The 14,095-nt window shown below is 55.4% G+C and overlaps 4 protein-coding genes across 4 annotated transcripts; 3 read left to right on the forward strand and 1 right to left on the reverse strand.

Moving 5' to 3' along the window:
• Window positions 1–18: 18 nt before the first annotated feature.
• SCHCODRAFT_01293612 (uncharacterized protein) lies at window positions 19–5,261 on the forward strand. The gene is made up of 24 exons (XM_050341390.1): window positions 19–226; window positions 276–356; window positions 405–489; window positions 542–655; window positions 704–935; window positions 1,001–1,508; window positions 1,560–1,665; window positions 1,712–1,794; window positions 1,840–1,927; window positions 1,980–2,119; window positions 2,170–2,447; window positions 2,510–2,627; window positions 2,683–2,859; window positions 2,904–3,038; window positions 3,089–3,204; window positions 3,260–3,364; window positions 3,417–3,468; window positions 3,520–3,758; window positions 3,816–3,894; window positions 3,945–4,208; window positions 4,258–4,364; window positions 4,411–4,555; window positions 4,607–4,752; window positions 4,803–5,261. The coding sequence occupies exons 1-24, from the start codon at window positions 68–70 to the stop codon at window positions 5,185–5,187; spliced, it is 3,942 nt and encodes a 1,313-aa protein (XP_050201729.1). The 5' UTR covers window positions 19–67; the 3' UTR covers window positions 5,188–5,261.
• A 179-nt stretch (window positions 5,262–5,440) lies between these two features.
• SCHCODRAFT_02569644 (uncharacterized protein) lies at window positions 5,441–7,429 on the forward strand. Its single transcript, XM_050343824.1, has 2 exons — window positions 5,441–5,579; window positions 5,636–7,429. Exons 1-2 carry the CDS (start codon window positions 5,487–5,489, stop codon window positions 7,184–7,186), a joined length of 1,644 nt encoding a protein of 547 aa, XP_050201730.1. The 5' UTR covers window positions 5,441–5,486; the 3' UTR covers window positions 7,187–7,429.
• A 24-nt stretch (window positions 7,430–7,453) lies between these two features.
• Window positions 7,454–9,080, forward strand: SCHCODRAFT_02615640 (uncharacterized protein). Its single transcript, XM_003033862.2, has 7 exons — window positions 7,454–7,859; window positions 7,916–7,972; window positions 8,025–8,378; window positions 8,431–8,594; window positions 8,650–8,729; window positions 8,786–8,879; window positions 8,932–9,080. Exons 1-7 carry the CDS (start codon window positions 7,541–7,543, stop codon window positions 8,986–8,988), a joined length of 1,125 nt encoding a protein of 374 aa, XP_003033908.2. The 5' UTR covers window positions 7,454–7,540; the 3' UTR covers window positions 8,989–9,080.
• Window positions 9,081–9,395: 315 nt separating this feature from the next.
• Window positions 9,396–9,843, reverse strand: SCHCODRAFT_02490873 (uncharacterized protein; the record flags this gene model as incomplete). The annotated part of the gene is made up of 2 exons (XM_050342936.1): window positions 9,396–9,773; window positions 9,811–9,843. Coding segments are annotated over 2 exons (411 nt in total), but the record flags the coding sequence as incomplete, so codon positions are not given.
• Between the last annotated feature and the right edge of the window lie 4,252 nt (window positions 9,844–14,095).

The following is a 14,095-nucleotide window of genomic DNA, read 5'->3' on the forward strand; positions in this document are numbered from 1 at the left end:
CCGTGATGTGATTGGTGTGCTGGTCGTCGCCGACGTTCAGCAGACGTGCCCGGTGCACTTGACAACGATGCCCATCCATCTCTCTCCTCCCGCCCCATCTATGACTGGCTCTGTCGCCACGGGGACCTCCTCCATCACCCTCGTCAATGGATCGTCCTCCGAGAACGAGTCGTTCACGTTCGCTGACCTGGTCGCTTCGCTCGAGGGCAGGGACCCTGCCCAGCAGGTGCGGGGCACACAGAACATACGTACTATTTGACTAAGTGGTAGTGCAGCTTGACATACTCAATGAACGGCTCGTGCTCGAAAACCGCATTAAGGAGGGTGCAGAGAACCTGCTGAACATGAACTTGGCTGTACGCGGTTTCCCTTTCCCAGTGAACGATGATTAGATGAGGGAACAGGACTCCCTGCGCCTGAAAGTGGAAACGGAGCTGGAAATGGCTCGAAGCAAGATAGATGCCATCGTGAAGCGGATCGAGCAGCAGCGTGCGTTGTTAGCCGATGTGCGCGTGCGGTACGACTAACACACGATATATAGAGGCCGCATTGAACAAGTCTCGCCAGAATCAGGCGAACACGGCCCCCAAGCACCAGATGTTCGTGCAAAAGCGCCCATCGCGCGACGCCCTGCGATCGCAGCCCGACGAGCGGAGTGCGTTCCCTTCTCACCTCGCTGCTATTCATAAGCTCACGCGCATAGCAGCGGCTGTTGATCAGTCGAAGAACGCACTGCAGAATGCGAGGGCATGTCTGAAGAAGCTTGCTGCGCTGGACGCGCAGGCGAATGGCACGGCGTCTTCCTCCACCGGATCGCCCGTCTCTGCGCCCGATCTCGACCGTCAGAAGATTCAAGTCATGAACGAGCTGGTGGACATCCTGCGTAAAACTCTGCGCGTCAGATATGAACTCAATGTCACCGAGATCATCGAGAGGTGCGTACCTACCCGCTCTGAGACTTGGCATCAGTCTATAACATCAGGCGCTCACACCCTCCCAGTGTCATTCCTTCGCTCGCAGACCGCAGTTCCAAGCAATGTCGCGCTGCAGCCTACCGTGTAATCCGGCACGCTCTCGTCGACGTTGACTCCGTCAAGTGCCTCTCCGAGCAATATCTCGACTGGTACATCGTCAAGTCCCTCACTCGCGACAATAAATGCGCCGTCGAGAAGGAGCAGGTTATCAAGCTCATCCGCACGATAGTCGAAGTCGGGTCAGAGCGCAGCGAGTCCGCCCCGCGCGTGCCGCTGTCCGAATCCATCATGCGCGCGTTCATCGCCGTGGCGGAGCATATTGAAGACCCATTCAGGCTGATCTGCGTGCAAACACTCGTGGAGATCCTGCTCATTGATATCGATTTGGTAGCCAGAACGGGTGGGATTAGGTTCCTTCTGCATGTCCTAGGCGACGGGCCAGCGGAGATATCGTCCTTGATTGCGTCGGCGTTTCTGCATATTGTGGATTCGCCGAAGACGAGGAGGTATTTACGACTGGGGTATGACATTGAGGTATGGTCGATGTGGGACAAAAATGATAGTCGTCGCTGACAAGCCATGCAGATCGCCTTGACTGCCATCACGGACGCATATGGGAAGGGTACAGAACATGCTGATCGAATGCGAGGGTGCGCGAAGATCGTCCAATTGCTGCTACGAAGCTGGAGCGGTGAGGTGGCAACTACATTGACTGACCTTGGGCTCACATCGTTCAGGCTTGATGTATCTCTGTATGGGCAATATGGGTGCTATTAGATCTCTCATCGACATGTTGACGTTACCCTCCTTGGAAACTCGAGTAAGTATAACGGAATGCCGAACATATAATTGCTAACTTTCTCAGGATATCATTCTCGACATGTTCTTCGACCTCCTCAACATACGAGCACCCGACTGGTACCAGACCTTCATCGATGGGCGACGATTAACTAGTAAGCGCTGTCGCTGTTCACGTGGCACTACTTCGCTGACCATGTTGCCCAGTGTATCGCAAGAGTCGGGACTCGACGGAGAAAGCCCAGTCCGAAACTACCGAACGGCCCGTCGTTGCGCCTTACCAGAAGCTCACGGACCAGTACATCGGCCTCCTCATCATGGTCTTCACCCATGCTGGCCTTTTCGAAGTGCGTATTCACCCCTTAGTCACGTATCTACTGACCTAACCTAACCCCAGGCCCTCACCTCCATGGTCACCGAAACCACTACCGGTTCGAACCTCTCCCGCAAAGCCACCCTCCTCATCGCCGAAACCCTCCACCTCGCCAACCGCGTCCTCCCCCTCAACGCCGCTGCTAAAGTGCAAGCCATTAGCCGTATCTTCTGCATGGCGGCCGATAGGTCGAATGTGGATTTCCGGATAATCGGGACGACAACACTGGCGGCGATTGACAGCTTCAACCGAAATCGGACGAAGTTGGAGCCGAATGCGAGTGTGAAGCAGGTGCGGCCGAGGTAAGGTCACGTTTGTATTTGGGTGTTGGCTGCGCGAGAAAATGGGCTGATGAGCTCCATAGAGCAAACTCGGTGGAGGACGCCGTGCGCAGAGGGCAACGACAGGTGGAGCAGGTCAAGCTCAAGATGGGAATGAACATGGACGACAAGCAGTTCCAGTCGACCTTTGTGGAGGCGCAGGTGAATAGCGCTTTACCGAGAGCCTTCGTAATTCTTGCTGAAAGGTTTCGCCAAGGTCCTCGCGCAGAAGGACCACACAAAGTGGAACTTCGACACCGTCGTTGAGCTCGTCGAAGGGCCCTTCCTCGTACCCAAACGTGTCGAGGAGGCCATCCGCGTGCGCTTCATCCGACGCGTTATGTCGTTCTACCATCCCTTCAGCCATAGGTTCTCCGATATGCCGCGCAACAAGGTATGTTGGACAACCGGTCTAAGTTCTTGCGCTGAACCAAGCAGACGAACCAAAAATGGGTCCGACTTGGATGCTCGCTGCTGAATACCCTCATGTCGACGGCTGAGGGCGTGCGGTACCTATCCAACGAGGACCAGTTTCTTACACAGATTGTGAAGGCTTTCGCACAGCTTGATCCGGTGAGTGACTCGTTCCGCGTCTCCTATTCCTGCTCAGTTGACATCCATAGTTTAACGGCATGACCGACAGCGACCCCATCTTCTCCAAAAAACGGGTTGCGGAGACGCTCACCTATGGCTACCTCGAGATGCTAGGCACCATAAGTCGGCATAAGGAAGGTGTAGAGTACGTCTTATCTGACTCTGAGATCGCGACATGTGAGGGTTGACCATGAAGGCAGGCTCATGGAGAAGTTCAAGGTCTTCACTGCGTTCTATCATCTCAGCGAGTTGCGCAGTCGGGAGGATCTGATCAAGGGAATCATCGAGAATCTAGACTATAGCATGTGAGTACGAGTTCGGCAATGATTCTTGTAGCATCGCTGACGGGTGGTATAGTGACGGTCATCCTCGGATAGTCCTCTCGAAGGCGCTCACGTCCAGCTACAAGGCATGTCCACTCGATGCTTCTGCCGAGATCGCGCTTACCTATGCATCGCAGCACATCCGTCTTTACGCGACGCGGCACCTCGGCGATCTCATAAGAGCTTCACCGACCGCGAATGCGTGGACGCTGCGCCTGCTAGTGACACAGCTGTATGATCCAGCGCTCGAAGTGTGCTCCTTAGCCGTACGCTTTCTGGAGGATGCGTGCGAGTCGAAAGACATCCTACAACTCGTGGTCGAGATGCGGCCGACGCTCGACCATCTGGGCGATATGGGTCATCCGTTGCTGTTGAAGTACGTGACCGACTCATGGGCGATGGGCAAGAGTAAATGCCGACTGCGATAATTCAGGTTCATGTCGACGGCGATCGGCTTCCGATACTTGTACGACGCCGGTTACATTGACCGCGAGATGGATATCTGGTTCAACGTACGCTGTCGCCTGCGTTGCCTCGTCTCACCAAGCTGATTTTGGACCAGGAACGGAATATCTACTACGTCGTCCAGGTCGAGGTCTTCCTGTCAAAGGTGTTCAGCGACGGGGAAGATACCCCTGACAAGCTGACCTTCGACGGCGCTGTGCCGCCACACTTTTACGGCGAGATGGCGAAAACCGACCTCGGGTGTCAGATCCTGCAGGAGAAGGGGCACTTCTCAGAGTTCTCGCAGTTCATCAGGAGACACGGACTAGAGGGCGAAGACGTTGAACTCATCACGAAGCTGAAGAGCATATTGTGGGCAGTGGTGCGTGTGACGGGATATCTGCAATAGGCGATGACTGATTTAACAATAGGGGAACGTCGGTGCAACGGAGGGCGGTCTCCCATTCTTGGAGGAAGAGGACATCATTCCCGCTGTGCTCGACATTGCGGAGCAGTCGCCAATATCTTCCGTCAGGGGGTAAGCCTGCTTCAAGCGACAGTCAGCGTGTTCTGAAGACTTTTAGGACATGCTTTTTCGTGCTCGGTCTGATATCGTCGACATCGCAAGGCGCCGAGATATTGGACGATTATGAATGGGAGTCAACATTATCGCCCCTCGGGTTACCGACCGGGCTGTGTATGCCGCAGCATGTAGAGCGCTTCGCCACGGTACGTTCGCCATGCTCATTTGCGAAGTTGCGAACTGAGGTCTCCGCGTAGCTGCCGCCTTGGGAGGAATACCAATCGAGCGACAGCACGATACGCCTGCTACCGCCGAAGGAGCCCAAAGAGCTGGAGGTGTTGACAGCCATCCAGAACCTGGCCAATACGGTTATCGCGAACACAGCATCGCGGTCATTAGCGAAGTACGTGCTTATGTTCTTGCGTCAGATCTCGCACTGAACTACCGTTCTAGAATGAAATCACGTCCGGAATACCACGACATCTTCTCATCGCCAGCCATGTTCTATCGCGCGCTGCAAACAATATCTGGGCAACATTACCGCTTGCCAGTACGGCGGTACATCATCGACCTCTTCAACCTCGAATTAAACGCGGAGACGGTCCAAAAGCTGCACGAGGCGAGCAGGACAATGGTGCCGCATCCATCACACAAGCCATCGTACTCGGAGGTGAACCGATACAGTATGTTGGGACGACTAGGGCGGCCGGCTTCGGACGACGAAGATTCGATCAGCTCAGTAGCGTCGATACAACGCACGACGGACGAGAAGCCAACGGAAGAGCCAGAGCCCTTGGCGATGCCCGCCGTGAACAAGATTGTTGGTTTCAGTGCATGACCAAACCTTTCACCTTCTACTCATGTCAATAGCATTGTCGCATGATTAAATATACCTCTTAATCTGGATGGACGAATACTTTAGGGCGCCTAAATGCGCGTTGCTCAAGCATCCTGGTCTAGGTTAAAGCAGCTTTAAGGCATAGCGCAAAGCTTGGTCGGCCTGCACACTGTGCTCAGTTCGGACCCAGAGCCACGTGGATAGCGTCCGTTGACACATGGATGTGACCGGAATTGAGGGTGTCGATTTCTTATCCTTCCACATCGACGAGCGTCTACGCTGGCCTTACAACTGGCAGGATGGATTGCAAACGATTCAGTTCTGACGATATATGGCGACTGAGGGACGGCATATCGCGTCTCACCGCGCTCATTGAAAGTAAAGGAGGGCCAGTGAGTCTGCACGGACACGCCCAAGCTCTAACAGGCCGTGCTGATCCTCCATCCAGGTCCAGGCAACTCCAGATGCAGGCGCACAGCTCGTCTTGGACACTGCAGCCCTGCGTAGCAATCACGATCTCCTCCGCGCAGGTGTCGTACCCGACGCACGAGGCGAGCAAGACATCACGGACGATCTACGCGCCATAGGACGTCTCCGAGAACGCAATTTGTCCGACATCGTGTCGCTGTGCTCTAGACTGGCGCAGATAGTCCATCAAGAAGCGCAGAGTAGAAACCAGGAAGCTCTCAGCGCCGCCATGCTTTCCCCCATCCGCCGCCTCCCCCCTGAAATCCTGTCCGTCGTATTCGAGTTCGCTCTCACGGAAAAGTGGAAGCGCAACTGCATAGGGCATTCGTCTCTAAACGTTGCCAAAGTCTGCTCGATCTGGCGCGCGACCGCTTTGAGTACACCTCAGCTCTGGAAATACATCAACATCGACATTCTATTGCTGATCAACCACCCCTGGAAAAAGGCAATAGAAACACATCTGCTGCGCTCCAGGGAGATACCTCTCTCCATACGCCTGAGCTTTTATTCGATCAATAGCGTCCCCGCCTCCCTGCAGCAGGTCTGGGTCTTGCTCTGCGCGCAGTCGCACCGATGGGAGAGCTTGACTGTCAACACCATCCCGGCTTGCTTTGCTAAGCACCCCTGGCCCGACCACTTCCCAACTTTATCACACCTGCACTACCTCCATGCCTCAGTTGATGAGACAGCGGATTTCGGCACCCTCGCGGACGCGCCTATCACATCGCTGCGGCTCGAGATGTCGAAACCACCGCGCTATGTCCCGCTCCAGCTCCCTGCATCCTGGCGCATCAGCAGACTGGAGATCGAGTGTAGCAGCATGCACAGCGTTGGCCTCGCTCGTTATTTGCCCATCATCTCCAATTGCAGTACGTCTCTACGTTACCTCGGAGTTTCTGCGAGTCAGTGGGTTTACGCTCACTCCGCCACACTCGAGAGCACAGAACTTTCCTTCCTCGAGCATCTGAAAGCATCCGGGAACGGAATGCGGGTCTGCCAGGTCTTCACCATGCCAAATCTCAAATCGGCCTCTCTTTGTGGCTACGCGTCGTCCGCCCGCAGGTACGACCCGTGTTTTCTGAGCTACTTCGCCAATATGTTGCGCTCGTCGTCCATGGGTGGGCAGCTTCAGTCCCTCACGCTCACCAGCCTCGCTGGCGTGTGGCGTATTCTTGAAGAATGCCTCGACCTTCTTCCTGCCCTCTTGCATCTTCGCATCGAGAAAGCCCCATACATCCGCTATTACAACCCTGTCGACATCATTTCGCGGTCCCTCATATCTATCCTTGTACGCGACCCAGGCAGTGGTCGGTCGATGGCACGTCTACCGATGCTCACTCATCTCGTCATGAAGTTCAGGAGCGCACGAGGGTCTCCAATGGGTGCTAGCAAAGTTGCGCTCGTGAGGGAAGTCGTTGCGTCGAGATCGCAGGGGTGCGTGTATGAGGGCACAGAATTGGCGTGTCTCGAGCGCTTCGAGACCGACATTCCTAGTGACTGGACGCTCCCGATGTCCGCCGATGTTGTATGAGCAGGCCATGTATGCTTTCCACTGTGCTTCTTCAATCGCGTTAGCACTGAACGGGACGTTCAACCAATGCTCTTCTGCGTCCATGGCGATTGTCTTCTTTTCTAGCAGTTTCGTCCTTCCAAAATCATTCGTCATTGCTGTTACCTCCTTTACATCGCGTATGCAATCCAGTATCTTGAAGTTATCCAAAGGCGGGTATATTCTCCCATTGACAATGAGCAGACACAAATATTTGCCTGCCGCTGACGAAGAATTCTCCGCTTGACACCTACCATTTCGGTCAGCGTCCTTGTCTTCCCATCGCATCCCAGGCTATATCTTGAGGCTCAATCAGCAGCCTCTCTCAGATCTGTCATGAGCACAACATTGTTCACTCGACGCTGGGCGCTTGTCGGCCGTACGCGAGTCCCGCCTGACATCATCGGCACACGTGCCATGAGTACATATGCGCGTCGACTGGCGTGCCCATCTCATCCTCAACCCTCACTGCGCTACCAACCGTCCAAACTGAAGCGCACAATGACGACTCAGCTTGATATCGGGACTCGCGTTCAGACCGATAAGGATGGCTCGTTCGTGCGCCCTGCCTCGTCGTTCCGCAACTTCATCGAGAAGGGTGGCAAGTTCGCACCAGAGCGCGACCGCTATCATCTATATGTCTCGTACGCTTGTCGTAAGTAGGATAGGTTTGAGCAAGAGCAACTACGAAGTATTGACACGCATTCTCAGCCTGGGCCACTCGAGCCTTGATTGTGCGCAAGCTCAAGGGTCTCGAGGACATTATCCGTGAGTTCGTCACTGTACTCGAGATCGCACTCATCTGAAGACGCATCTCCAGCTTTCACCGCCGTCTCCCCTCGCATGGGAAAGGACGGCTGGCCTTTCAGACGTGAGGACGACGAGGAGTCCATCTTCCCCGCCGCCGACCCCGATCCGCTCTACCAGTCCGCGCACGTGAAGGACCTCTACTTCCGCGCGGACCCAAACTTCTCCGGCCGCTTCACCGTGCCCGTGCTCTGGGACAAGAAGCTGCACACCATCGTGAACAACGAGAGCTCGGAGATCATCCGCATCTTCAACTCGGAGTTCAATGACCTGCTCCCTCCTGAGAAAGCGGCGCTGGACTTCTATCCAACCGAGCTGCGCTCAAAGATCGACGAGGTGAACGAGTGGGTTTACCATCAGATCAACAGTGAGTGTACATTCATAGCTGGGTATATGTAGGTCGCTAATCACCTGCCCAGATGGTGTATACCGCACTGGATTCGCCACCACGCAGTCGGCCTACGAAAAGGCTGTGAACGAGGTCTTCGATGGACTTGACAAGGTCGAAAAAATTCTGTCGAAGAGCGAATATCTGGTGGGTGACAAGCTGACCGAGGCGGACATTCGCCTCTGGGTGACCATCGTACGTCTCTTCTGTCTGGCGGTGCTGACATGCTTCAGCCTCACCTCCAATATAGATCCGCTTCGACCCCGTCTACGTCGGTCACTTCAAGTGCAACTTCCGCACCATCCGAGCTGGATATCCCGCCATCAACGAGTAAGTCGCTGTATGTCCCTTTTCCACGTCGAGTATGACTGACGAGACCTGTGCAGGTGGCACAAGAAGCTGTACTGGAATAACAATGCCTTCAAGTCCAGCACCCGCTTCGACCACATCAAGACCCACTACTACTGGTCGCACCCTCACGTCAATCCCCTCTTCTGGTCGGATAATGATCTCGAGCTGACGCCTTTCATAGGTGAACCCGACCAGAATCGTCCCTCTTGGGCCAGTGCCCGACATCGAGCCGCTGTAAGTAAGTCAGGTCAAGGCATAAGACAATGTACTGTTATACGACTTGTATTCTTGGAGATGACAGAACTCAACATGAATCTTTTGTTTGCACCAGTGTGTATGCAAGCGTGAGCCTCCGAGCGCACGTGCGAAGTTCTTTTTCTTTTTTTTTTTTTTGTCTCTGCATTTTATTCGCGCAGCAGGTAACTATGCAGTACCAAGACGCGCTAGCCCATAGGCGGGCACCTCTACTATGTTGTCCGTAGTGTCCGATCTCCTCGGCGGTCTCCGCATGTGACGTAGTTTCCTGTCTGGTTGAAGCCACTGTAGGCTGGTTCGGTGTAGAGGTCGAAGTGCGGCTCGAGTCGCGTGCAGTCGGTGCGCCGAAGCGCTGTGTGTGTTTCTCCCCTCCCCTCGTTGCCCGATCCCTCACTCGTCTCGTTCCTCCTCCTCCTCGCCCGTCTCCCATCCCTCGTCCTCCATTCTCCCATCCTCCCCCACCGGATCAGGCTCATCTTCCCACCGCGGCGCGCGCGGTTCCGCCCGCGGGTGCCCTGTCTTCGTGAACGCGCCGCTCTTCTTGAGGAAGCGGGCTAGCGCGTCAATGCCCTTTGGCGTGCCCAGGATCTCCGCCAGCGCCACGTCCTCGGACACCTTGCGGAGTATGTGTCGGTGCTGTTCGTAGATAGGGCATTCTTGTAGAATGTGAGGTCGTGTCTGTAATGGTTCCCCACAGGGGCAGTCAATGTTCTCGCTGGGCACAAAGTCTTTGTAGTACTCGCCGAAGAACCCGTGGCCCAGGCGGCACTGTACGACTCGTCCATACAACTCCCGGTCCCCGCACAAGTCCCGAAAGTGTGCGAGCGGTTTCAACGACGGTGCTATGCGGTTGGCGATGGCGAAGCGTCCGGTTATCGGGCGGCGGTCCCACTCGCGCCTCCACGCAGACAGCGTCTCCTCTCGGCTTCTGCGTAGAGCGTTCGTCCTCGAGCGTGATTCCGTCGAATGCTCCTCCGCTGCGCGCTTCGCGAGCTGGTCGGCTCGTTCGTTGCACGTGCGAAGTTCAACATTTCACGTGTCTATTCCGCCATGCCCAGGGTTTTCCTAAATGGAAGGAGATTCCCACAGTTGGTCTCACGTGCAACCAACTTGGTCGCACGTGAGACCAACTTGGTCCGGCCACGAGGCGACGCCACATCGCGGAGACGCAGGCGCTCACGCTCAAGCTTGACATCAACCACCATCCAGTGCGTTAGCGCAGACGCACGAAGGACGCCCGACTACAGACGGAGGCCCCGAGGCCAACTCGGGCGTACGAACAGGACGCCGTGGCGGAAGAGGAGGGTCAAGCGGATTAGGGGAGGGCGAGTGCGCTACCCGCGAGCAGTCGCGGTCGCTCTCGAGGTCAAATTGCACGATATGGTGAGCTCCATCAATATCATTGCTGCTCACGCTCTCGCAGCACGCTCAACAAACGGGTCGATGGTAGACAGGCAACGGCGACCGCGCGCGCCCTCGCGCCTCCGCTGCCCCGCCCCAAGTAGTGCCGACAAAACCATTCAGAGCGCCCGAGCCCACAACAACAGCGGCTAGCATAAACTGCGGGCGTAGTCCCTCCCACCGCGCCCCCTCCCTCCTCCTCGCGAGAAAATACACGCTCGCCACCCCTTCCTTCCCCCCATCCGATCGAGCATTCCTCAATGCCGCCGGATTACCCGCTTGCGCACGTCCAGTAACGTTCCGATGATCGCACTTAGCTACCGCGGTGCGGTACGATCCTTCTTGGTCCTCCTTATGCCTCCCCTAATTTGACTCGGCGAGTTTTTGTCCCTCCTCTTCCTCTCTTTCTGCAATTGTTGTCTATTCAGTGTAGCTTCTCTTTAAATTTGTTACATGTACAGCGGCGGCCAGATCAATTGCGCGCTGCCTTTTTGGGAAAAATCACCGAGGCGAGCGTTAGGCATAGTTTGCGGGTCTCGGCGACCTCGCAGAACGGTAGAGCGCCCATGAAAACCCCCGTCTGCATACCAACTTTGCCGCAGAGCGTCCGTGATCCTCTTCAAATGTGCCGACATGCGTCATATGGCACTGCGCGCCCTCAGGTAGTCTACGGCACATATCTCACGAATTACATGCCCGTTTCGCTTCAAAATTCGTATTCGGGGGTTTTTGGCTACGCTCTACCGTTTTGTGAAGAAACTGGATTTTTCCGACCACGCCCAACACCCGCCTCGGCGATTTTTCCCAAAAAGGCATCGCGCAATTGATCTGGCCGCCGCTGTATAGTACACTAGTATGAGAATATAACACTTCTTCTGATTTACAAGCACCAGAGACTCTCGCAGGGCTATCAGGACCCCAGAAGGCTTCAAGACTGACTAGATCCCATCAAGTTGAACTTGATGTGATGTGCATATGTGCGTGATGATCCTCCGTTCGCTTGACGAGATGCCGTGGGGGTGGTGGCGGCGCGCAGGGCGCGCCGCCCGACACAGTCGAAAACCCTGGGTGGGCGCCGCGCAGCGGCGCGGAAAACCCTGGGCAGCTTCACGTGAGTCGTCGGGATAGTCGGGCAGGACCCCTGACAATACACACAGAGGTCGGATACTGAAAGTCGGCCTTTTGGGCATTCCTGTCCGGACCCTCGACGGGGGTTCTCGCCATTCTTGTCCGGAATCGTATTTGGCCTCCAAAAATCATCAAAAATCGTCAAATAATCGATAAAAAATTTCGGGGCGCCTCTGGCGCCATAATCTTGCGGATAACGCCTGCCTGAGCCTCTGTGGCTCTTGTGCATGCTGCTTAAATCCTCTCAGCCGCGATTGTTCAGTGAGAATGCTGAGAAAGGCCATTTCATCACAAAAAGGTCTAATACGCGAGCCTCACGCCATGTTCGAACTCGTAGACGACTTCGATATGAGCCGCGCCATTCCGTTAGACCACGGCAACCTTTCGGGCCCGGGGCGCACACATATGTGTGGCAACCGTCCACCACAACAATCTTGTCCGGACCTGAATCTGCCTGTTGACCCCTCCAAGCGGTTTCTGTCCGGATTTTTATCTGGGTGAGGGCCCGATTTTGGGCCGTTCTTGTCCGGATTTGTATCTGGAATATAACCGTATTGTCAGGGGTCCTAGTCGGGCGGCCTTCGGCCGCTTGGAAAACCCTTGGGTTGACCACCAAGCCTTTCACGTGATCGGCAATGGCCGAGGGCCGCCCAAGAACTTCCCGTCATGCTCGACGACCGACAGTTGACGTTCGGGTCAATCTGTCTCTACACTTGCCTTTGAGGCGCAATCCCACTCATGTTTAGTGGGTGACGACGAGGGTTTGTGCCACATAGTTGTGGTGGGTCGCCTGACTCAGTGACTGTCGCTCGCAAAGCCTTCTCGATACAGTACGGTCGGCATTGGAGGTGGAAGCCTACTTGAAGGCGATATTCTATTGAGAGGCAGGATACGTAGATGAGGTAGTGACCGCATAGGTAGCGCGCGGAATGGCATAGAACAAAGAGGGAGGATTGTGCGTCAACATCAAGGTGAGGTTGAGCTTGGGAAGCATCGCCTCGGCACCGGCGAGTGGGGCGAAAATACTCTATAGTTGCGTGATGGGTACTTTGAACGCTGGTCCGATTCGGGCGTACTCTCATTACCTCCTGTACCTTGTGGCCCTGCCTTCGGTCTTCACGACCCCATAGTCACCGTTTCCCGCAATGTCAAGGTCAAGGAGCGTCAGCTCGTTCATGTTCACATACATCTGAAAGAACGCTGTCATACGAAGCAAGAGGAATACCTCATCCGCGAGGCCTGCATGGGGCGGCAACGTTCTCTCCAAGTCCGTGCGGAACGGGGTGCGAAGGATTCGGAGCCGGGTGGCCTCACGAAGCCTTAACGCAGCGGAAGAACCATGCAGGTTGTATGCAGTGAGAGGAACATGCACGCTGAAGTGGGGACTCACTGAAGTAGGCCTCGAGGCGTTATTCACCGCTTACCTTGCGGTATACAATGGTTACCACACGGAGATCAAGGCAGTCCTGTCTTTGGCACATCCCATGCGCCCGGCGGCGTGCCCCAAGACCTGGCAATCAAACCAAGAATGACGTGTTCCGTAACTTCAGGAGCCCGGCGCCGGCTTGCAGCGATCGTCAGGCTCGTAGTCACCTCCCTGCTTGTGGAGCAGCGGTGATTTTTGTTTAGTTGGAGCACGTACAAACAGAGCTAATAGCGCACGGCGGAGACATGAATGGTGAGCCGTAGTTAGCTCTCTCTTCTGCTCGTCCTCCTACTGCTGTCGGAGGCCACAAGAAGGTGGAAGCGTGGGATCAGGGCCCCTCCCGCTACGAAGAAAGTCCAGAAGCCCAGGACCCCCGCCTGCCGAGCGCTGACTTCGTTTGTTTGTACACGCTCCAACTAAACAAAAATCAAGACCGCTCCACGAGCGGAAGGGTGACTACTAGCCTGACGATTGCTGTGATGGAAGGGCATCCTTGACATGGAAGGGACATCACTTACATACTGTGTACACACATATGTCGCCGCGGGGACGATCGTTCATCTGGAGTGGTCGCTTACATCGAGGGTCCCGATAGAGTAGGTCAACAGCGTAGAAGAATGCTTGTCGACCTAAGCTTGGGCCCGGCAGTTGCGAACTGGGGTAATCGTAATAGCGTTGGCGTGAGCCCGGTTGGCCGCTAATGCAAGGTCGTAGCAGTGGCAGGCGGGTGGCGATGATAGCCAGCGTAGGCGAATTTACGATCTGAGCCGCGCATCAGACGGCGGTACAAACCGTACATCGATCAAAGTATACATTCGCCTCTGCCTGTCCCCTTCGTCCGATGACCATGAGGCTAGGTTCGAGCGTCAACGAGTACCGTGAGATCCTTTTGAAAACGATAGACATGCATAGAAAAGTCCAAATCGATAGCGCAGCAGTAGCTCGGGGGTTGGACTCCAGAGCGGCAAGAGATGACCAGACAAGTTCTTTCGGACGGTGAGCTGTGGTAGTAGCCTCCGCTGACGATCCAATATAGTATATGTTGGCGAGGAACGGCAGGGTAGGTCGAATCGTCCAGATGCGAAGACGGGTCTGACCTGTCATCCTTTCTGAGACTTGGGCAGACGAATTCGTA

Source organism: Schizophyllum commune (genome assembly GCF_000143185.2).
Source record: "Schizophyllum commune H4-8 unplaced genomic scaffold SCHCOscaffold_3, whole genome shotgun sequence".
In the NCBI taxonomy this organism is placed as follows: Eukaryota; Fungi; Basidiomycota; class Agaricomycetes; order Agaricales; family Schizophyllaceae; genus Schizophyllum; species Schizophyllum commune.

Coding starts and splice junctions, on each gene's coding strand:
- SCHCODRAFT_01293612 (XM_050341390.1), top strand. CDS start 68: ATGCCCATCCATCTCTCTCCTCCCGCCCCATCTATGACTGGCTCTGTC. Junction 1,509..1,559: donor GACTGGGGTATGACATTGAG/GTATGGTCGATG, acceptor CAAGCCATGCAG/ATCGCCTTGACTGCCATCAC. Junction 1,795..1,839: donor TACCCTCCTTGGAAACTCGA/GTAAGTATAACG, acceptor TAACTTTCTCAG/GATATCATTCTCGACATGTT.
- SCHCODRAFT_02569644 (XM_050343824.1), top strand. CDS start 5,487: ATGGATTGCAAACGATTCAGTTCTGACGATATATGGCGACTGAGGGAC. Junction 5,580..5,635: donor TTGAAAGTAAAGGAGGGCCA/GTGAGTCTGCAC, acceptor TCCTCCATCCAG/GTCCAGGCAACTCCAGATGC.
- SCHCODRAFT_02615640 (XM_003033862.2), top strand. CDS start 7,541: ATGAGCACAACATTGTTCACTCGACGCTGGGCGCTTGTCGGCCGTACG. Junction 8,379..8,430: donor GGTTTACCATCAGATCAACA/GTGAGTGTACAT, acceptor TCACCTGCCCAG/ATGGTGTATACCGCACTGGA. Junction 8,595..8,649: donor TTCGCCTCTGGGTGACCATC/GTACGTCTCTTC, acceptor CCTCCAATATAG/ATCCGCTTCGACCCCGTCTA.